The following is an 18,729-nucleotide window of genomic DNA, read 5'->3' as shown; positions in this document are numbered from 1 at the left end:
CCCAATAGTTATGCCCTGTGGCTGCATTTAGACTATTTGAACTTAATCACCTGAATTATCTTCATTGCTTGGGTAGCTGCACCCATCATCTCCTGTGAGTCACATCCCTGGTCCTTATGTCTGTGGGTGGGTGAGGGCTTAGGTGGAGATGGCGTGGTGAGTTTGTTCTGGATTTCACTGCAAGCCAGATCAGTATATGACCAAGGTTTTATGGATATATGTGCATTCCAGTTATGGAACCTAGTCTGAAGTGGTCAGGTGGGCCGTGGGGTGAACCAAAGGGCATTTGCTCATCTGGGGGTGGATGCCCAGCTCTAGTTGATGGATACCTTGTGGGGAATGTAGTGCTGCGTGGCCAAATCTTGATTTTCTGAAGTTGTTTATTTTTTCCAAGTGTAAAATTGTCACATTTTTCATTCTCATGGCAACTCATTGGCGGGCTGGATTGGGGAGTAAACCATGGCCCAAGGCTTTGGGCTTCAGTGTTCTCATTTCTAAATTGACAACGGTACCACCATTCACAGGGCTGTTAGGAGATCAGATCAGAAAATAGAAGGCCTAGCCCGCCACACTGGATCCAGCTGCAGGAATCCAGCGGGTGAATGTCAGCTACTTGTGTTCTGTGCTCTTGGTAATCCCCAGGCTTCAGAGGTTGTGATCTTGGTCCATTTGGGACCCTTCACCCATATGATTAAAAGGAATCGCAGGATTATGCAGGCCTTTTAAATTTGGTTGTCAAGGAGATAATATTAAGGGTTTTTGTATATTAGAAAAAGAGAACTAACTACCCCAACCCCCGACATCATGATTTTGAAAATGTTAGTGGAATGTTTTTGTTTTTTTTTAAATTTCAGCAAAAATTAGTGAGCTAATTTAAATGAAAAATTTTAAGTAATCAAAAGTATAAACGCGATGCTAATCGTCAAGGTGGTGTTGGGCGACCTGATTGGGGAACACCATGGTTCTACAGTTTCTCTCGCCACATCCTAGTCAGCATGGTAGGCACCAGATCTCTGCAGGACTCCTCCGCAAACCGCGTCTCCCTACTGCGGGAGGCGGCAGAAAGGGCGGGAGCGCGGGGCTTTGAGGGCACCAAGGTCAAGGGGAGGGCGATCTGCGTCGCAATCCCTCCGAGCCGAGGACCTTGGGGGACCCTAAGCGCCCAAGCTCGGCAGCCCGGATTCTGCCACTTCCAGCCAGGTGATCTTGGTTTGCGAGACTTGTGCGAACCTACTTCCCTCTTTGGGGAAATGGAATGGCCGAGACTGTCAATGCTGGGAATGGGGGCACCGGGAGGAGAGAGACTGCGGCCTAACAGGGCGGAAGGTATGTCTGGGGCCTCTCAGCCTAGGGCTGGAACGTCGTTCAATCAGGCAACGCTCCGCAGGGCCCAGGCTCGCGCGGGTTCTAAAATGAGGACAAAGCCCGCCCGGATCTAGCGTGCGCGCGCCGACGTGGCCAATAGGACGCCGGCGCAGGGTTGAGTGACGGACGGGCGCAGCCAGTGAGCGTGCCTCTTGTTGCGAGGTGGGCGCCCCGGCTCCGGCATTATAAAGAGCGCCACGAGTCGGCATTGTCAGGCGGCGGTACTGTGCGGGCCTAAGCAAGTCTTTTGGGCGGTGGGTTCCGTGCAGCGGTGGTCGAGGAGGAGCGCGCGAAGTTGCGGCAGCTCCGTTGGCGGAGGGAGGGGAGACCGGGCAGTGCGAGCTTGAGCGCGGCGGAGCCTCGCGGCACCTTCCCGGCGGGTGGGGACGAGCGGGCCTCGCGGCGTCACCGGCGGCGAGGTGAGCGGCCGGGCCGCGGGCTGCGGGCTGCGGGCTGCGGGGGGCAGGCGGCGGGAGCCGCGCGGGCCTGACGTGCTGTGGCCGCTCGTTGCAGGAGCCGCCGCGCTCCGGTCTAATGTCGGAAACCGGTGAGGAGCAGCTCATGGAGACGACGGGCGCCACCGAGAACGGGCACGAGGCCGCCCCCGAAGGCGAGTCGCCGGCCGGGCCGGGCAGCGGGGCCGCGGCGAGCGCTGGAGGCGGGAGCGCGGCACCTCCGGCCAGCAACCAGAACGGCGCCGAGGGCGACAAGATCAACGCCAGCAAGGAAGAGGAGGACGCGGGGTAGGTGCGGCCGTGGGCCGACAGGACGCCGCCTTTGTTCCGGGGCCGCCTTTTGTTGGCGCCACGCGGCGGGGGGAGGGGCGGGCGGCCGGGGCGGCTCGGGCAGCGGACTTGTTCCCCGCGCCTACCCGCGTTGCCGCCGCTCGCGCTCGAGTTTGTAGGAGTTTGTTGGGTCGATTTTGGCGCCGCCCCGGGGCCTCTCGCGCGGCGCCAGGGACGGGCCGGGCGCCCGGAAGGGGAGTGCACTGGGACCTCGGGCCGAGCAGGTCTCGGCCGCGCGGGGGCTGCGTGGGCGGAGTTGGCGCGTGCCTGGGCCGTGTACTCCTTCCTCCGCCTCCTACCGAGGGCGGGGTTACGGTCTGGGCACCCGGAAGCTGCTAGTTCCTTGAGAGCGAATTTTCGGAAGTGGCAGAGAATGGCGGAGACGGCTGCCTTTTGATACATGGTTGTTACACAAATTGCTTTCAGTTGTGAGCGCTCAGAGCCTGTGCCCCTGGCCAGGTTGTCCTTCCTTTCCCTCGCCCAGTCAGGGTTTGCGGTCTCCTGAAACTTGGTTAGAGTCAAGGTTGAGTTTGGGAGGGTAGTAAAGATTTAACATCTTCCAAAGATAGAGCTCTTAGGGGCTCAAGGGATAGTCTTGTTCCAGATTGTGGCTTTATTTCTGATCTTCTCAGTGAAAGCTTTGCTAGGGCCAGTCCTCCTAAAATCACAGCTTTCTTATAAGACTTGTTGCTATGTGTCTCACCCTACCATTTCAGAAAAATGTTTGTTGGTCACCTGAGCTGGGATACCAGCAAAAAGGACCTAAAGGATTATTTTACCAAATTTGGAGAGGTCGTTGACTGTACAATAAAAATGGATCCCAACACTGGCCGGTCAAGAGGATTTGGGTTTATTCTCTTCAAAGATGCTGCTAGTGTGGAGAAGGTAAGCTGGGTACTTTATATAAGCAGTAAATTCCAAGGACACTAATCTTGGAGCATGATTAGCTTGTGTGTTCTGCACATGGTTGAGTGCTTTGAGAAAAGCAGCTCCTTGTTCCTGTTTTTGAAAAAAGGTTTAGTAGGGAAGTGAGTGGGCTGGAGTGGTATAGGAAGATGATAGTGGACATTTATTACCTTCCTCTACCTATTCTGGGCACTGCAAGCACTACTGTGAGGACTGGAGGAGTCCAAGGTTGTTATGAGATAGGCATTATTTTAGCTTCATTTTACAGAAAACAAGCTAAGGTTCAGAAGTTTAAGTAGAAAAGCTCACCCAGGTGGCTAAGTGTGGTGGAGTAAGGATTCTGACCCTAAGCAGCCCAGTTTCCTTCAGTCACTGCTGCTTTACTTCTGGAGATAGGCTTTTGCCAGGGGCACAGGCTCCTTCTGGAACTGCCGAGGCAAGGAAGGTTTACAGGATAACATGGGAAAAGTCGGAGCAGTGAGGACTGATTTACAGGTCAACCAGCTGTACTTGACATTTGATGGTTGGGTTGGAAAGTCAGGTTGGGGTTAGAGTTTGGAGGGGATGAAACATTTTGTGTACCTGTGTTGGGGTTCCATGGGGTTCCATGGCTCAAAGAGAAGAGCATTGTATAGAGTTGTGCTGCTGAGTTAGAACCCAACTTCCTTCTGTCGGAACAGGTCCTCGACCAGAAGGAGCACAGGCTGGATGGCCGTGTCATTGACCCCAAAAAGGCTATGGCCATGAAGAAGGAGCCTGTAAAGAAAATTTTTGTGGGGGGTCTGAATCCTGAAGCCACTGAGGAGAAAATCAGAGAGTACTTTGGCGAGTTTGGGGAGGTGAGTGGCCTGCCATCTGCCATCGGCCTTCCTGGTCCTTGACAGCCTTGGCTGACTGGAGGAGCCCTCCTCAGCGAGGCTGCTTTATGGACCTTTTCTCCATCCAGTTCCCTGTGAGCCCTGGGGAGGTACTGGTCCTGAGCTTTTGCCTGTGTTTACAGATCGAGGCCATTGATCTTCCAATGGATCCAAAGTCAAACAAAAGACGAGGTTTTGTTTTCATCACCTTTAAAGAAGAGGAAGAACCTGTGAAGAAGGTTCTAGAGAAAAAGTTCCACACCATCAGTGGAAGTAAGGTAAAGTGTCTGCAGTTATGTGTGTCTAGCCTCTTGCCGAGAGAGGTCTGCCCCTTGCAGGTGTGACTTAGGGGTTGGGCTGCCTCCAAGGGCTCTCCAGGGTAGTGAGACCTCATTGTTCTTCTGCAGGTCTGCTGCCCTGATTGGGGGGCAGATGGTCTTGGCCCTCAAGGAGCTCTTAGCCTGGCAGTAAAAACAGAGTAGTATGCTGAGTTGTCTCTTTAAAGCTAGAGATTAAGATGTTCTGAATCTAGAGTCTAAGATCTGCAGTTCTCAGAAGATTTTGGAACTTCTGCCGTTCACTGATTTCTGTCCCTGGCAGTGAAGTCCTGCTTACTATAGAAACCGCTGCAGAGCTTTTCTCCTATCTTATTGCTGCCAAAACCAAATCTTTATTCTTCTCCATCCCCTTTGACACTGGTTTAGTCAAATCCATCCCAGCAAGATCCTTCCCAAAGAGCCCCCAGGGTCCTGGCTCATTTATATTTATACCCAGGGCCAGTTTGTTCAAATGAACAGAAGTGAGAAAGATAGCTGTTACCCCTGAACTCTGGTCTAGAGAGAGGGTAGTATGGCTTTAAGTATTCTCCAGGTGGCAGTTGTGTGTTGAGGGTGTGGCAGGGTGTGACAGGCTCTGTCTGCTGGAGTGGCAGCCAGATAAAGTTGGACAAGTAGGGTGGGGCTCCTGAAAACTTCAGTACTCCTGGCTGGGAATTTGGAAAGATTGGATTGGACTCTTTAATTTCATGTAAAATGAGGTTGGATCCTAGGGGACATTTGGATAAGACCATCCATTAGCTAGCCTAGTGGATAGGGATATAGACAGGCCTTTTTTTATTTTTTTTTTCCATAATGAAAAATGGGCAGGAAGAGCCTATAGGGCAGCACTAGTCACTGCTGGCAGTAGGTCTTGATTGTATCACTGTTGGGGGTAATTTGCCAGTTTTACAGGAGTAGACTTATATGGGGACAGCTTATGTGGAATGTTTTTTCACTGGTCTTGGGGGCAGAGTATGTGTCAGGGTACTTTATTTTTTCAAAAGAGAAAGTTGATTTAGAAAGTTACAGAGGTAGAAGTGAGCCAGCTGGGCTGTGTAAGCTCAGAAAACAAGTTAAAAAAGCAAAAGAAAGGGCCCTTGGAACTTAGGAGAGGGAGAGGCAAAGGCATTGGGGGTGGTGGGGTGGTGGTGGTGGTCTAGGTGTAGGTATAGAGGGAGACATGAAAGCTAGGGAGGGAGAGCTTTTTTTTTTAAAATTTATCTTTATTGTTGAAAGTATTACAGATGTCCCCCTTCTTAAAAATTTTTATTTTTAAAATCGATTTTTAGAGAGGGAGGGAGGGAGAGAATCATCGATGTGAGCACAGAACATCAATTGGCTGCCTCCTCCATACCCCCACCAGGGATTGAGCCAGCAACTTGGGCATGTGCCTGGACCAGGAATCAACCAGCAACTCTTCAGTGCACAGGACACAATATCCTACCAACAGCCACACCAGCCAGGGTTTTATTTTGTTCTTTTTCAGTGTACTTTAAAAATACACTTATGATATATTTCAGCGGGAGCACTGGAAGGTCCTGACCCTACCTCCACCCACAATGGGCAGGTTTTTGAGCTAAGCAGAAACTTGACTTGGCTCTGGGGGACATACATAGGGTTTTTGGCCCATCCCAGCTACAGACCAGTGGTTGGGGGAGGGGTAGCGGTAGCAGTCTGGCTTCAGGCAAGCTCTGCCCTGAGCCTCAGTGACTTTCTTCCTCTGTAAGTTGGAAGTCGGGGTCACCACTATACATTTATTTTCCCCTGTAAGAAAGTAAAATAAAGTCAGAAAGTGTACTTTATTCTCTGGCACTCATCCGGGAAGCCTTCTCTGACCTCCTTGTCTAGTAGGACCAAGGTGGCAATAGACCTGACACACTTTGGTGTGTTTTGCTACACGAGCTGGCATTGGCCCTGCTGTTTCTCTCCTCCCAATTGTTAAACAGGGAGCTGTCCTAACCCTGGGTTTGTATCCATGATTCCGAGTACAGTCTCGGGGAAGGTTTGAGCCAAAAAGGCTCTAATGTGGATCTTGGTTGTGTAGGTTTTAGTTATTCTAGCCCAAATGTGGTTTCACAGCCTATCGTATTTTATTATTGAGAAGATGGACCAAGTCTGAATGTTTGTAAATGAAGGTCGTTGTGCACAGTCTCTCCCCAGAACTTGTCCCAGTGGCCTGACTTCCTGTCCTCTTGGCTTGTAGTGTGAAATCAAGGTGGCTCTGCCCAGAAAAGTCTATCAACAGCAGCAGTATGGCTCGGGGGGCCGTGGAAACCGCAACAGAGGGAACCGAGGCAGTGGTGGTGGTGGTGGAAGTGGAGGAGGTGAGTGGAACATGGATGAATATGGGTCTGGCTTCCCTGCCTGCATGGAGCTTCCATGCCTGTCTTGTGGGGGCTTACTCTGGTCTCTGGTGTGGCAGGGTGGGCAGGGACAGGAATGGCTCTCCTGGGTCTGGGCTGTGCTGCTGCTGGTTGGAGTGGAAGAGCCCATATTTCCCATGTGGTCTGGGGCCCCAGGGCAGCGGAAGATTTGTATTGTACTTTTCGGGGTAGGGGTGAGGGGCCTGATGGGCTTCTGTGGCTGTCCTGAGTCTTGGTTCACCCATGGGTGGGTGGGCAGAAGGTAGGGCAGGGCTGTGCCAGGCGCTTTACCTCCTTCTGCCCTAGGCCCTCTGACTCCAAAGCCTGAACTCTATATCTTTTTTAAGGCCAAGCTGCCAGAGAGGGTTTGGGTAATCAGAGGGTGATTTGAGTGAGAATGAGTTCCTGCCTCTTTGGCCCTGAGAGAAGTTAGGTTCCGTCTGTCTTTCTCTGTAGCTTGGGTCTAAGTGCAGGGTCAGGTTAGGGCCCTGTTATACCAGGACAGCAGCCCCTTCCTTGGCTTCTACTTCTGAGTTGCCATAGTAACCCCGCCACCCAAAGGGCAGGATTTCCTCCATCCTAGCTCCTGCGTGTGCTAAATGGTCCATGGGCCCCTGTGCCCTGCTCCCCCCACAGGTCAGAGTCAGAGTTGGAATCAGGGCTACGGCAACTACTGGAACCAGGGCTACGGCTACCAGCAGGGCTACGGGCCCGGCTATGGCGGCTACGACTACTCGCCCTATGGCTATTACGGCTACGGCCCCGGCTACGACTACAGTAAGTAGGAGAGAGGGCGGCCCCATCCAGTCACCCACCTGGGAGGCAGGACAGAAAGTGCAGGGGTCACTGGCAGCAGGGGCTTTTGGAGTCAGACAGGCTGGGCTTTGTAGCCTGCCCCAGGGGTGTTGGCTCTGGTGAGGATTTGAGCCAAGCGCCTGGCACAGGAATAAATGTTCAATAAATCTAGCTGCTATCATTGTTGTTCTTGTCCCTAGGTCAGGGTAGTACGAATTACGGGAAGAGCCAGCGACGTGGTGGCCATCAGAATAACTACAAGCCATACTGAGGCTTCGGCAAGAGTGCCCGTCTGACCGCACACGCTTTGTTTGGATATTGAGTGAACACAAACAATTATGTACCAAATTTAACTTGGCATACTTTCTATGGCCTGTCCCATGTGCATCTTATTTAAAATTTCCCCCCTGGAAATCACTCTCTTGTTTACTATTTCCAGAGCTCTAGTTGTTTTAGGCAGCGTGTGGTGTCTCAGAGGCCAGAGCGGCTTAGTGGGCTGATTTTATTACTGGGTTACCCAGAACCAGGTGGGAGGGTCTGTTTCCTGCTGCCGCTCTGCATCCTGGACCTGTGGACCCTGGTTGTAAAAAAGTCTATCTTAGGAAACCAGTGTCACCTTTTTTCACCTTTTAATTTTATATTATTTGTGTCATACATTTCCTGTAATGGAAGTGTTAATTTTACTGTACTTTTTGGTACCTTTTGGGAATCTAATGTATTGTAAGGTATTTTACACGTGTCCTGATTTTGCCACGACCTGGATATTGAAGCTATCCAAGCTTTTGAAATAAAAATGTAAAAACCCCCAAGCCTGGGTGAGTGTGGGATATGCGGTGCATAGGACTTGGGCCCCTTTAAAGGAAGGAAATGGCTGGAGGCTTAAGGCAGCTGTTCATGGGGGTGAAGATTGTGCAGCAGGGATTCTGAGACACCTTAGAACACCTTTCTTAAAACGGGGTTCTGTCTTCCAGGACAGTGAACCTACAATCAAGGATGCCCCCTCCTGGCTGAAATGTAATAGCCTACTCTGGCAGCACCTATTTGCTGCTGGATTGGAGCACCTCAAGTCTGGTGGCAAGAGGAGGCAGCAGGCTGTGGGACTGGTCTAGGTGGTCGGAGCCTGAAAAGGAGTTTTGTTTCCCCTCACTCCTAGAAGGAACTGGCTGGGGAGGATGGGGCTGCTCTTGCCCTCTTGCCTCAGCCAACAAATGCAAACAGTGTTGGAGATTTTCTGGCAAGGGTGGGTGGAGAGAGCTCAAGGTAGCCAGAGCCTCCCAATGTTGGAAGTATCCTATGGGAAGGGGACATCACTTGAAACAAAATTTACAAAAAAAAAAAAAAAAAAAAAGCTTGGTTTCCTGGGGGGTACAGAACGGTTCAGGAACCCAGTTGTGGCCTACTCACCTAGTAAAGGACATTACACAGCAGGGCTACCACAGGGCTGGGACCTTAGAGTCTCACAACTTCTCACCTTTTCTTCCATGTCTGAAAAAGACCCCATAACCACCCAAACTGGTTAGCCTTTCTCTTCTGCTAAAGGTCCCTCCTGCCTTCAGTGTCTAAGCTTTTTGAATGGCAGTTTGGAGTTGGGCTCACTGGATAGGGCCACGATCCCCCACCCTTGACCTATATGCATGTGGCACCAGCCACAGGTTCAGCAACAGTTTTCCCAGAGGAAAAAGCCTATCCTCAAGATCCCAGTTCAACCAGAGGCTCCTCTATAGGCAACCTAAGCCAGTTCTGTGCCTCACCTCATCCAGTGGGTTTTATACCACCTCCCAATTGTGTACAGGGGGGTTGGCCCTCAGCTCTGGAGCCCTGGGGGCAGAAGTAAAATAGCCCAGAGGTGGAGGACAGGGAGGGACGACTGCTCTGATCTCCAAGAGATAAGACTTGACCTATTTAGGGGGCCACCCCTGCCCAGAGCTTTGCACACATAGCCCTCGGGGGTTGGCTCAGCTCCCACCTCCCCAGTGTTTGGGAAGCCCCACCAGGCACAGGCAGAAATAGTGACCTGGGCCAGTAAGATCCCCTCTCCAGCTCCTTCCTGCACTGTCCAGAGGATACCTAGCCCAGCTGTTGAGCACACTAGACCATTGTAGCTGCTGCGTTGGGTTCTAGGGACATGGTCAGCTGGACACTGGGCTTTATGCTTACCTGTTAGGATGGCATCCAGCTTTGCTACCACATGTTGTACGTTGTCCAAGTTGAAGCACATTGGGGGCTTAAACTTCAGGACATTCCTCCCAGGGCCGTCAGTGCTTAGCAAAATGTAGTTCTCCTTCAGCCTGTAGGACAGGACATAACAGCCTTGCTATACCACCAGCCCAGGGCCCTTCATATGGTCTTTAAGGCCTTCCTGTGCCCGGCTAGGGCTCTGGCCACACTGCTTTTGGAACCCTTCACAGGCCAGCACCCCCAATCCCCCCCTTCCCCACATAGGGCACTGGTTACCCCTTGCAAAATTTGACTCATCCTTTGTGCCCTGGCATCAACGGCCCATATGGACCTGGCCCTGAGAAGGGGCATAGCCTTATCTGCCCCTGGAGTTCCAGTCTAGTCTGTAGTCCCTGCATTTTCCACTTTATGGTTTATATGATGTGTATGGCTTGCTTTGTATATGTATGGAAAATGCCCAACATTACAAAGTGGTACAATGAACACCATCCCCTTATCTAGTTTCAGTAACTTCCCCTGTTCCCTGCACACAAGTAATCTTGTAATTTCCAGACAGTTCTTGTCAGTTTAATTTCCAGTTCTTTTTAGGAGGATGACTTTACCATACTTAATACTATCATTGGTACATAAGAGTTATTTTTAATATCCCACATTTATACTTTTAACCTAGGAAGGTGCCCTGGCCAGGTAGCTCAGTTGGTAAGAGCATTGTCCTGATATGCCAAGGGTTGTGGGTTTGATCCCTAGTTAGGGCACATAAAGGAATCAGCAAGTGAATGCATAAAAAAGTGGAACAACAAACCAATGTGTTCTTTCTCTTAATGCCACCCCCCCCCCCCCAAAAAAAAAAAAATCCCACCTAGGAAGGTATTTTGGCTACTGAGAGAAGGGGTCTGACATGACTGTATTTATATTCTGACCTCCACTCCTATTTAAAAATACATTTTTATTGGTTTCAGAGGAAGGGAGAGGGAGAGAGAAGATAGAAATGATGAGGGAATCATTGATCAGCTGCCTCCTGTACACCCCCCACCAGGGATTTAGCCTATAACCCAGGCATGTGTACTGACAAGGAATCAAACTGATCTGGTTCATAGGCTGATGCTCAACCATGGAGGTACACCAGCCAGGTTCCACTTCCATTTTTTTCAATTTATACTAAGTCTTGTCAGGAGCCATGGTGTCCCAGACTATGGCCTTAGCTTGTTTGGCTCAGTGGAGAGCATCGGCTTGTGGCCCAAAGGGTCCCGGATCCAATTCCAGTCAAAGGCAAATGCCCAGGTTGTGGGCTTGAGCCACACAGGTGGTGTGCAGGAGGCAACCAATCAATGGTTCTCAACATTGATGTTTCTTTCCCTCTCCAGAATCAATAAAAATATATTAAGAGAATAAGGTCTGGACTTCGAATTCAGCTGTACCATCTACTAGAGGTGAAACACCCATTCTTAGTACCAGTTTCCTAGCTGAACTGGAGAAATCATAAGTGGCTATGAGATGGAGGAAATTAGGCTGGGCCTCAGATCCGATTCCTTCCAACGGGCCATGCTGGATTCCTGAGCTGAGATGGGTGGGGTGAGCATGGGGTAGGTGAGTGGGCAGATGTGTCTGACCAACAGAGAAGGCAGGGACTGGATAGTCACTTCGGGGAGGGGTCAATCTCAAAAAACCTGATGGAGGGAAATATATTTACATTCTTACTGTTTTATGTGAATCCCAAACATAGAATGATACACATTTCCCAAGGATTTTTTGAGGTGGGGGAAAGGATAGGCACGAGGAATGGAGATAAAAGGGGAGAAAGGTGCTGAGGCTGGAGTCTTACCTAGATTCAAGTGAAAAATGTGAACCGGTTTGGGCAGGGGGCTTTCAAGTCCAGAGATGATGCTCCATCTAGACACACCCACCCAGACGAGGAGCAGGAGTCCTGTCCATCCCCTGTCCCTGGTGTGGCCCTGGAGAAGCTCTGCAAAGGCAACTTGTTTGAAGAAAAAGTACCTGGATACCAAATAGTCAGCTTCTTCGGTGGCTGGCGTCCTGGTGGCCTCATCTTTGATCAAATCCACACCAATAAAAAGCCCGACGCCCCTGGAGCAGAAGGTGACATCTCAGAGTCCAGGCCTGAGGGACCACGGGCCTTACCCTTGCCCTGTGCCTGGGTCTTAGTCAAGCCCCATTGGAAAGTCCACCAGGGCTTGTACCTCTGTCTCCTGGAGACAGAGTCACAGGAACTGGTGGTGGTGGAGGTGGTGGTGTGTGTGTAGGAAAGAATTGCAATGGGGAGGGGCCCTCACTTTGGACAGGAAAGAAGGTGGTGGTGGTGGTGGTGGTGGTGGGGGTAGGATGGGGGGCGAGTCAGAGCTACTTGATCCTGACTTTTCCCCTCCCTAGAAGTGCCACTCTGGACAACAGCCCCTTCTCAGTGCTTCAGTTCTTCCCCTGTGGAGTGGAAAGTAGACTCCCACCATCCCAGGTGGTTAGGAGGTGAAAGAAGAAATGACTAGGCCTCTTGCAGGTTCTTGGTTAGTGGGTAGTGACTTTTGCCCCAAGCCTCACCTGATGTCCCCGATGATAGGATGCTTGGCCTTCTGCTGCCCGAGGAGCTCCATCAGGAAGCTGCCCACACAGGCAGCGTGAGCCTGCAGCTGTTCCTTCTCTAAGACATCCAGGACGGCCAGCCCCACTGCACAGGACACTGGGCTGCCCCCAAACTGAGCCAGGGGCAAAGGGCATGTCAGATGTCCAGCAGAGGAAGGGAGAGGGAGAGGGAGAGAGGCATCAATGGTGAGAATCACTGATCGGCTGCCTCCTGCACACCCCCTACTGGGGATTGAGCCCACAACCTTGGCATGTGCCCTGACCAGGAATCAAACCATGACCTGCTTCATAGGTCTGTGCTCAACCAGTGAGCCACACCTGTCTGGCTGTAATTTTCCTTAGTTCCCTCTTTAAGTCCAAAGGCATAAAAGCTGCAAAAGGCTATTCTTGGAAGCACTTTTCTCTTTCTAATGAGATCTTGCTTCCAGGTGTATCCTCTGGCTCAATTTCCCCCTTTGTTATTTTTTCAATTATAGTTGACATTAGTCTAAGATGACATTAAATATTTTAAAACAGTGGTTAGATTATTTTTTTGTTCTTGTTAAGCCTCACTGGAGGATATTTTTTCCATTGATTTTATTTTTTAATAAGTTTTTATTTACTTCAGAGAGAGAAAGGGAGAGGGAGAAATAGCAATGATGAGAGAGTATCATTGATCAGCTACCTCCTGCATGCACCCTACTGGGATCAAGCCCACAACTGGGCATGTGCCCATACTCAACCACTGAGTCACACAGGGTGGGCTCCATGGAAGGGAAGGGGGAGGGAGAGAAGCATCAATGTGAGAGAGCCACATCAACTGGTTGCCTCCTTGCAGGTATCCTACCTGCAACCTAGATACGTGCCCTTGATGGGAATAGAACCTGAGACCCTGTGGTTATCAGGCCAACCATCTAACCACTGAGCTACGCTGGCCAGGGCTGACATATTTTGGCTCAATTAAAAAAAAATATTTTTATTGATTTCAGAGAGGGAGGGAGAGGGGGAGAGAAACATCAACGGTGAGAGAGAATCGCGACGGGCTGCCTCCTGCACGCCCCCAACTGGGAATGGAGCCCACAACCCAGGCATGTGCCGTGACCGGGAATTGAACCAGCGACCTCCTGGTTCCTGGGTCGACACTCAACCACTGAGCCATGCTGGCTGGGCTGGCTCAATTTTTTACAAAAATTCTCTACATTCTTTTTGTTGTTAATCCTTACCCTAGGATATTTTTCCATTGATTTTTTTTTTTTTTAAAGAGTGTGGAAGGGAGGGGGAAAGACAAGCATCTATGTGAAAGAGACACATTGACTGGTTGCCACCCGCACGTGCCCCGACTGGTGCCGGGGATGGAGCCTGCAATGGAGGTACAGGTACGTGCCCTTGACCAGAATCAAACCTGAGACCCTTCAGTCCGCAGACTGGCACTCTAACCACTAAACCAAACTAACTAGGGCAGGTTCAGATGTTCTTACATCAATGTGTCTGTTGTTGACCAAAACATTATGCTATAGTTCAATATGATTTGACAAAGGTGTAAAATTAGAACCTTCACCACAATGAGGACACAACACATTTTCATCACTTTCCAGAGTTACTTGTATCCCCCCCCTCCACTACTGGCCCAGGCGGCCACTGACCTGATTTCTATCATTACAGTTTTGCCTTTTCCAGAAGGTCATATAAATGGAATCACAGGATATGTACCCCTTTTGTGCCTTGCTGCTTCTGCTCAAAGTGTTTTTGAAATTTATTCATTTTGTTGTGTATTAGTAATTTGTTCATTTTGTTGTTGCATAGTATTCCATTGTATGGACATACCACAATTTGTTTATTCAATCTCCTGTAGATGAACCCTTGGGTTATTTTGATTTTTTACTATTAAGAATAAAACATTAATATTTATAACAAGTTCTTTTTTAAACATACATTCTCATTTCTCTTGGGTAAATACCAGACTGCTGGATTATATGATAAATGTATAGTTGATTTTATAAAAAACTGAAAGTTTTCCAAAGTAGTGGTATCATTACTTTCATGGACTTATGAATTCCAGTAGTTCCACATCCTTAAAAACATTTGGAATTGTCTTTTTTTTTTTTTTTTTTGTCTTTTCATTGATTTTAGAGAGAGAAAGGGAGAGAGAGAGAGAGAGAAACATCAATCCGCAGCCTACTGAATGCCCCCCACTGTGGATCGAGTCCACAACCCGGGCATGTGTCCTGACCGGGAATTGAACTGACAACCCTCTTGGTGCATGGGACGACGCCCATCCAACTGAGTCACCCTGGCCAGGCTTGTCAGTCTTTTTAATTGTAGCCATTCTAATGGGTGTGTAGTGGTATTCTGTAGATTATCTTGAAAATTTGTATGCAGAGCCCCATACTTGAGATCACAAAAAGCTACCAAGGTGATTCTGCTATGAGGCAGCTTTTTGATAGGTCAAAAACAAATTATGTGTGGAATGGACAGGATACATCGAGGCTACATACTGTATATTATTTAACCATGAACTTGCTAAAAGGTAGTGTGTCTTTGGTGTAGAATCATGACCTGCCCAAGATGCTCAACGAGCACAATAGATAGGTCTTTCCCCCAAGATCACCCCCGAGGGACAATAGAAAGAAAATGAACAAAAGCTTTGACACAGTTCTGGAAATCTAGAAGGCCATGCATATATGTAGGGATATGCTCATGCCCAATGCTAAGTTCATGTTCAGGAAAGATCTGAAAAGTCTTGAGGCTCCGAAGGAGGAGGAATGAAAGGCTAAGGCTGAGTTGTAAAGTGCTTGGCTGAGTGTTGAGGCATACCCTACCCACACCACAACACATCAACTCTTGTGAAAGGCTGAGAGACCTCTTGGTTCCAGGCATTTAAGGAGATGTCTGTCCAATCATTAGATAATTACTAAGCTAACCAAGCAGAGACTACAGTGGCTATTCATGACAAAGAACACATATTTACAGAATTAGTTCAAAGAAGGCATTATACAAAGAACAACAAAAAGCAATAAACTATGAGGAGATACTATGATTTCCAAAGATGCCACATTATATTATTTAAAACTAGAGGCCTGGCCTTTGGGATCGGGCTGAAGCCAGCTCTCTGACATCCCCTGAGGGTCCTGGATTGCGAGAGGGCACAGGCCAGGCTGAGGGACCCCACTGGTACACAATCAGAGCCAGGAAGGGACTGCGGGAGGGCTCCAGGGCATGTCCAACATGTCTCACTCAGTCCCAATTGGCTGGACCCCAGCAGCAGGCTAACCTACCAGTCAGAGCGTCTGCCCCCTAGTGGTCAGTGCTCATCAGAGCGAGCAGTTGAGCAGCCTTAGCATATCATTAGCATATTATGCTTTGATAGGTTGAACGGCCAACTGGTCGACTGAACACTTAGCATATTAGGCTTTTATTATATAGAATGTCCAGTTTTCAACAACAACAAAAAACCTGAAACATGCAGTGTTGACGTAAGAAAACGTCCAAACCTGTAGAAAATTTAATTTACCGATTTGAGAGAGAAGAGAGAAACACTGATTTGCTGTTCCACCTAACCATGCACTCACTGGTTGAGTCCCACACTGGCCCTGACTGGGGATCAAACATGTAACCCCAGTGCATCAGGATGATGCCCTAACCAACTGAACCACCCAGCCAGGGCTGTAGAGAATTTTTTTATGAGTACTTGAGCCAAAACTGACAAGCAAGGCAAGCAAGATCTCAAATGCTCAAGAGTATGCCAGTTTTGGAGTTTATTTTACGTATTTGAAATTAAGGGAATATAGGAAAGATTAGATAAACGTGGTTTCAGGGATTGGATTATAGGATAGTTAAGATTATGTGCTCTCTTGAGGGTGGTTAAGGGTTATTCTGGCATTTTAAAGGTGTCTTAACTTACATGCACAAGAACAGTGGGAAGGCTTGCTTAAACTGTTGCTCATAAGTTACAGGCAAAAAGAAAAAAAAGTTATAGGCTTGGGTGTGACTATCCATCGTGAACTGCCCAGTTAGGAAATTATGATTAAAAAAATTTTTTTTTATTGATTTCAGAGAGGAAGGGAGAAGAAGAGAGAAAGAAACATCAATGGAGAGAAAGAATCATTGAAGGCTGCCTCCTACACGCCCTCTACTGGGGATTGAGCTCACAACCCGGGCATATGCCCTGACTGGGAATCTAACGGTGACCTCCTGGTTCATAGGTTGACGCTCAACTACTGAGCCATGCAGGCCGGGCAGAAATTATCATTTATTACAGCACCTCCTTTTTGTCCACAAAAGAAAGAAGGAAGAATGGTGCATATGGGTAGGCGGAGAGGAAAAGCAAACAATAGAAACTGTCCCTGAGGAAGCCCAGATTTTGGCCTTATTAAAAAATTTTATTTTTTAAATATATTTTATTGATTTTTCACAGAGAGAAAGGGAGAGGGATAGAGAGCTAGAAACATTGATGAGAGAGATACATCGACCAGCTGCCTCCTGCACACCCCCCACCGGGGATGTGCCCGCAACCAATGTACATGCCCTTGACCAGAATCGAACCTGGGACCTTTCAGTCCGCAGACCGACACTATATCCACTGAGCCAAACCGGTTTCGGCAGATTTTGCCTTTTTAGACAAAGGCTTTAAGTGTCATATGTTAAAAGAGCTAAAGGAAACCATATCTAAAGAACTAAAAAGCAAAACATGAAAACAAGGTCTCACCAAATACAGAATATATCAATAAATAGAAATTAGAAAAAAGAACCAAACAAATTCTGGAGTTGAAAAGCACAGTAACTGAAATAAAAAATTCACTAGAGAGGCTCAACAGTAGACTTGGACAGGCAGATGAAAGGATCAGCAAACTAGAAATATGTCAATTGAGACTGTCCAGTCTGAAAACCAGAGAGAAAAAAGAATGAAAAAAACAACAACAAAAAAAACAGAGCCTCAGAGACAAGTGAGACACGACTGAGCATACCAACATATGTCAATGGGAGTCACAGAAGGAGAGGAGAAAGGGGCAGAATGAAAAATAGAAGAAATAATGGTCAAAACGTCCCCAAATTTGATTTAGCAAACCAAAACCCAACAACCTATACATCCAAGAAATTCAATGAACCTAAAGTAGAATGAGTTCCATATCCAGATACAACATAATCAAATGATCAAAAGACAAAGAGGGTAGGTAAAATGGGTGAAGGTGGTCAAAAAGGTAAAAACTTCCAGTTATAAACATAAGTCGATAAAATAATGTACAGCATGGTGACTATAGTTAAAAGTACTGTTTTGCAGTCCTAGCCAATTTGGCTCAGTGGAAAGAGTGTTGGCCTGCGGACCGAAGGGTCCCATGTTTGATTCCTGTCAAGGGCATGTACCCTGGTTGCAGACTCCTCCCTGGCCTGGGCCCTGGTTGGGGCTCATGCAGGAGGCAGCCAATCCATGTGTTTCTCTCACATTGATATTTCTGTCTTTCCCTCTTTCTTCCACTCTCTCTAAAAATCAATGGAAAAATATCCTCAGGTGAAGATTAAAAAAAATACTATATTGCATATTTAAAAAATATATTTTACATTGATTTTAGAGATAGGAGGGGAGAGGGATAGAGAGAGAGAAGTATTGATGAGAGAGGAACATCAATCGGCTGCCCCCTGCATGTTCCCTAATGAGGATCGAGCCAGTAACCTGGGCATGTGCCCTGACTGGGAATTGAAACCTGATCTCTTTGTTCATGGCTCAAACTCATCCACTTAGCCACAGCGGCCGGGCTGTATTACATATCTTACTAGAGGCCCAGTGCATGATTGAATCATGCACGTGTAGGGTCCCCTACACGCTTTCGCTTTTTGATTGCGGGGGAGCTGGGTGCCTGTCCGCTGGTGCCGGAGCAGACAGGCACCCAGCTCCCCCGCTTTTGATGGTCCGCGGCAGGACGTGAGCTCGCTGCCCCAGAGGCCCCTTCTGTGCCGCAGCACAGCCATGGCGCAGACGCTGGCCCAATCCGCTACCCAGGCCACCCCGAGTCCCGCCCCCTGTGCCTCCCGCTGGCCCAATCGTGGGTGTAGCGGAGTGATGGTAATTTACATATTACCATTTTATTAGGTAGGATAGTTGTTGAGAGAGTAGATCTTAAAAGTTCTTACCACACAAAAAGCAACTGTAACCATGTGTGGTGATGAATGTTAACTATACTTATTGTGCTGATCATTTTACAACATAGCTGACCCTTGAACAATGTAAGTTTAAACCACCTGCATGGTTTGATTCCTGGTCAGGGCACATGCCCAGGTTGCGGGCTCGACCCCCAGTGGGGGGGCATGCAGGAGGCAGCCAATCAATGATTCTCTCGCATCATTGATTTCTCTATCTCTCTCTTCCTCTCTGAAATCAATTAAAAAAAAATATATATTTTAAAAAGAGCACTGGTAAAGACATAAGTAGGTTGAAAGCAAAAGGGTGGAAAAGGTATACCATGCAAACAGTAACCAAAAGAGCTGTTGTGGCTATACTAGTATCAGACATAAAAAAAATCTTAAGATTAAAATTGTTACTAGCTGGAAATAAAAAGGGGGGGGAACCCTATAAAATATATGATTGTCTAACCAC

At 48.4% G+C, this 18,729-nt stretch overlaps 2 protein-coding genes across 7 annotated transcripts in view; one reads left to right on the top strand and one right to left on the bottom strand.

The window, feature by feature from the left end:
- The first annotated feature begins 1,515 nt into the window (after positions 1 to 1,515).
- Positions 1,516 to 10,401, top strand: HNRNPAB (heterogeneous nuclear ribonucleoprotein A/B). 5 transcript variants are annotated; one of them, XM_054717764.1, is made up of 8 exons: positions 1,516 to 1,586; positions 1,879 to 2,108; positions 2,867 to 3,035; positions 3,737 to 3,895; positions 4,057 to 4,191; positions 6,434 to 6,554; positions 7,230 to 7,370; positions 7,589 to 8,197. In XM_054717764.1, the coding sequence occupies exons 2-8, from the start codon at positions 1,900 to 1,902 to the stop codon at positions 7,657 to 7,659; spliced, it is 1,005 nt and encodes a 334-aa protein (XP_054573739.1). In that variant the 5' UTR covers positions 1,516 to 1,586; positions 1,879 to 1,899; the 3' UTR covers positions 7,660 to 8,197. The 5 variants fall into 5 exon arrangements, with proteins under 5 accessions (XP_054573739.1, XP_028005804.1, XP_028005817.1 ...); XM_028150003.2 differs by having other exon boundaries at positions 1,524 to 1,619; XM_028150016.2 differs by lacking the exon at positions 7,589 to 8,197 and adding an exon at positions 8,360 to 10,401 and having other exon boundaries at positions 1,550 to 1,784.
- Positions 8,789 to 18,729, bottom strand: part of PHYKPL (5-phosphohydroxy-L-lysine phospho-lyase) — a 23,094-nt gene continuing 13,153 nt past the window's right edge. Inside the window, exons 9-12 of one of the 2 annotated variants that reach the window (XM_008143224.3) lie at positions 12,120 to 12,274; positions 11,562 to 11,651; positions 9,546 to 9,676; positions 8,789 to 8,873 (exon numbers count right to left, since the gene is read on the bottom strand). In XM_008143224.3, coding sequence (XP_008141446.1) covers positions 8,806 to 8,873; positions 9,546 to 9,676; positions 11,562 to 11,651; positions 12,120 to 12,274 — 444 coding nt within the window. In that variant the 3' untranslated portion in view covers positions 8,789 to 8,805. The remainder of the gene's footprint in view (positions 8,874 to 9,545; positions 9,677 to 11,561; positions 11,652 to 12,119; positions 12,275 to 18,729) is intronic. The other variant, XM_054717763.1, reaches the window with a different exon arrangement.

This window comes from Eptesicus fuscus, chromosome 6 (assembly GCF_027574615.1).
Source record: "Eptesicus fuscus isolate TK198812 chromosome 6, DD_ASM_mEF_20220401, whole genome shotgun sequence".
In the NCBI taxonomy this organism is placed as follows: domain Eukaryota; kingdom Metazoa; phylum Chordata; class Mammalia; order Chiroptera; family Vespertilionidae; genus Eptesicus; species Eptesicus fuscus.
This window is presented reverse-complemented; position numbering and strand designations above follow the sequence as displayed.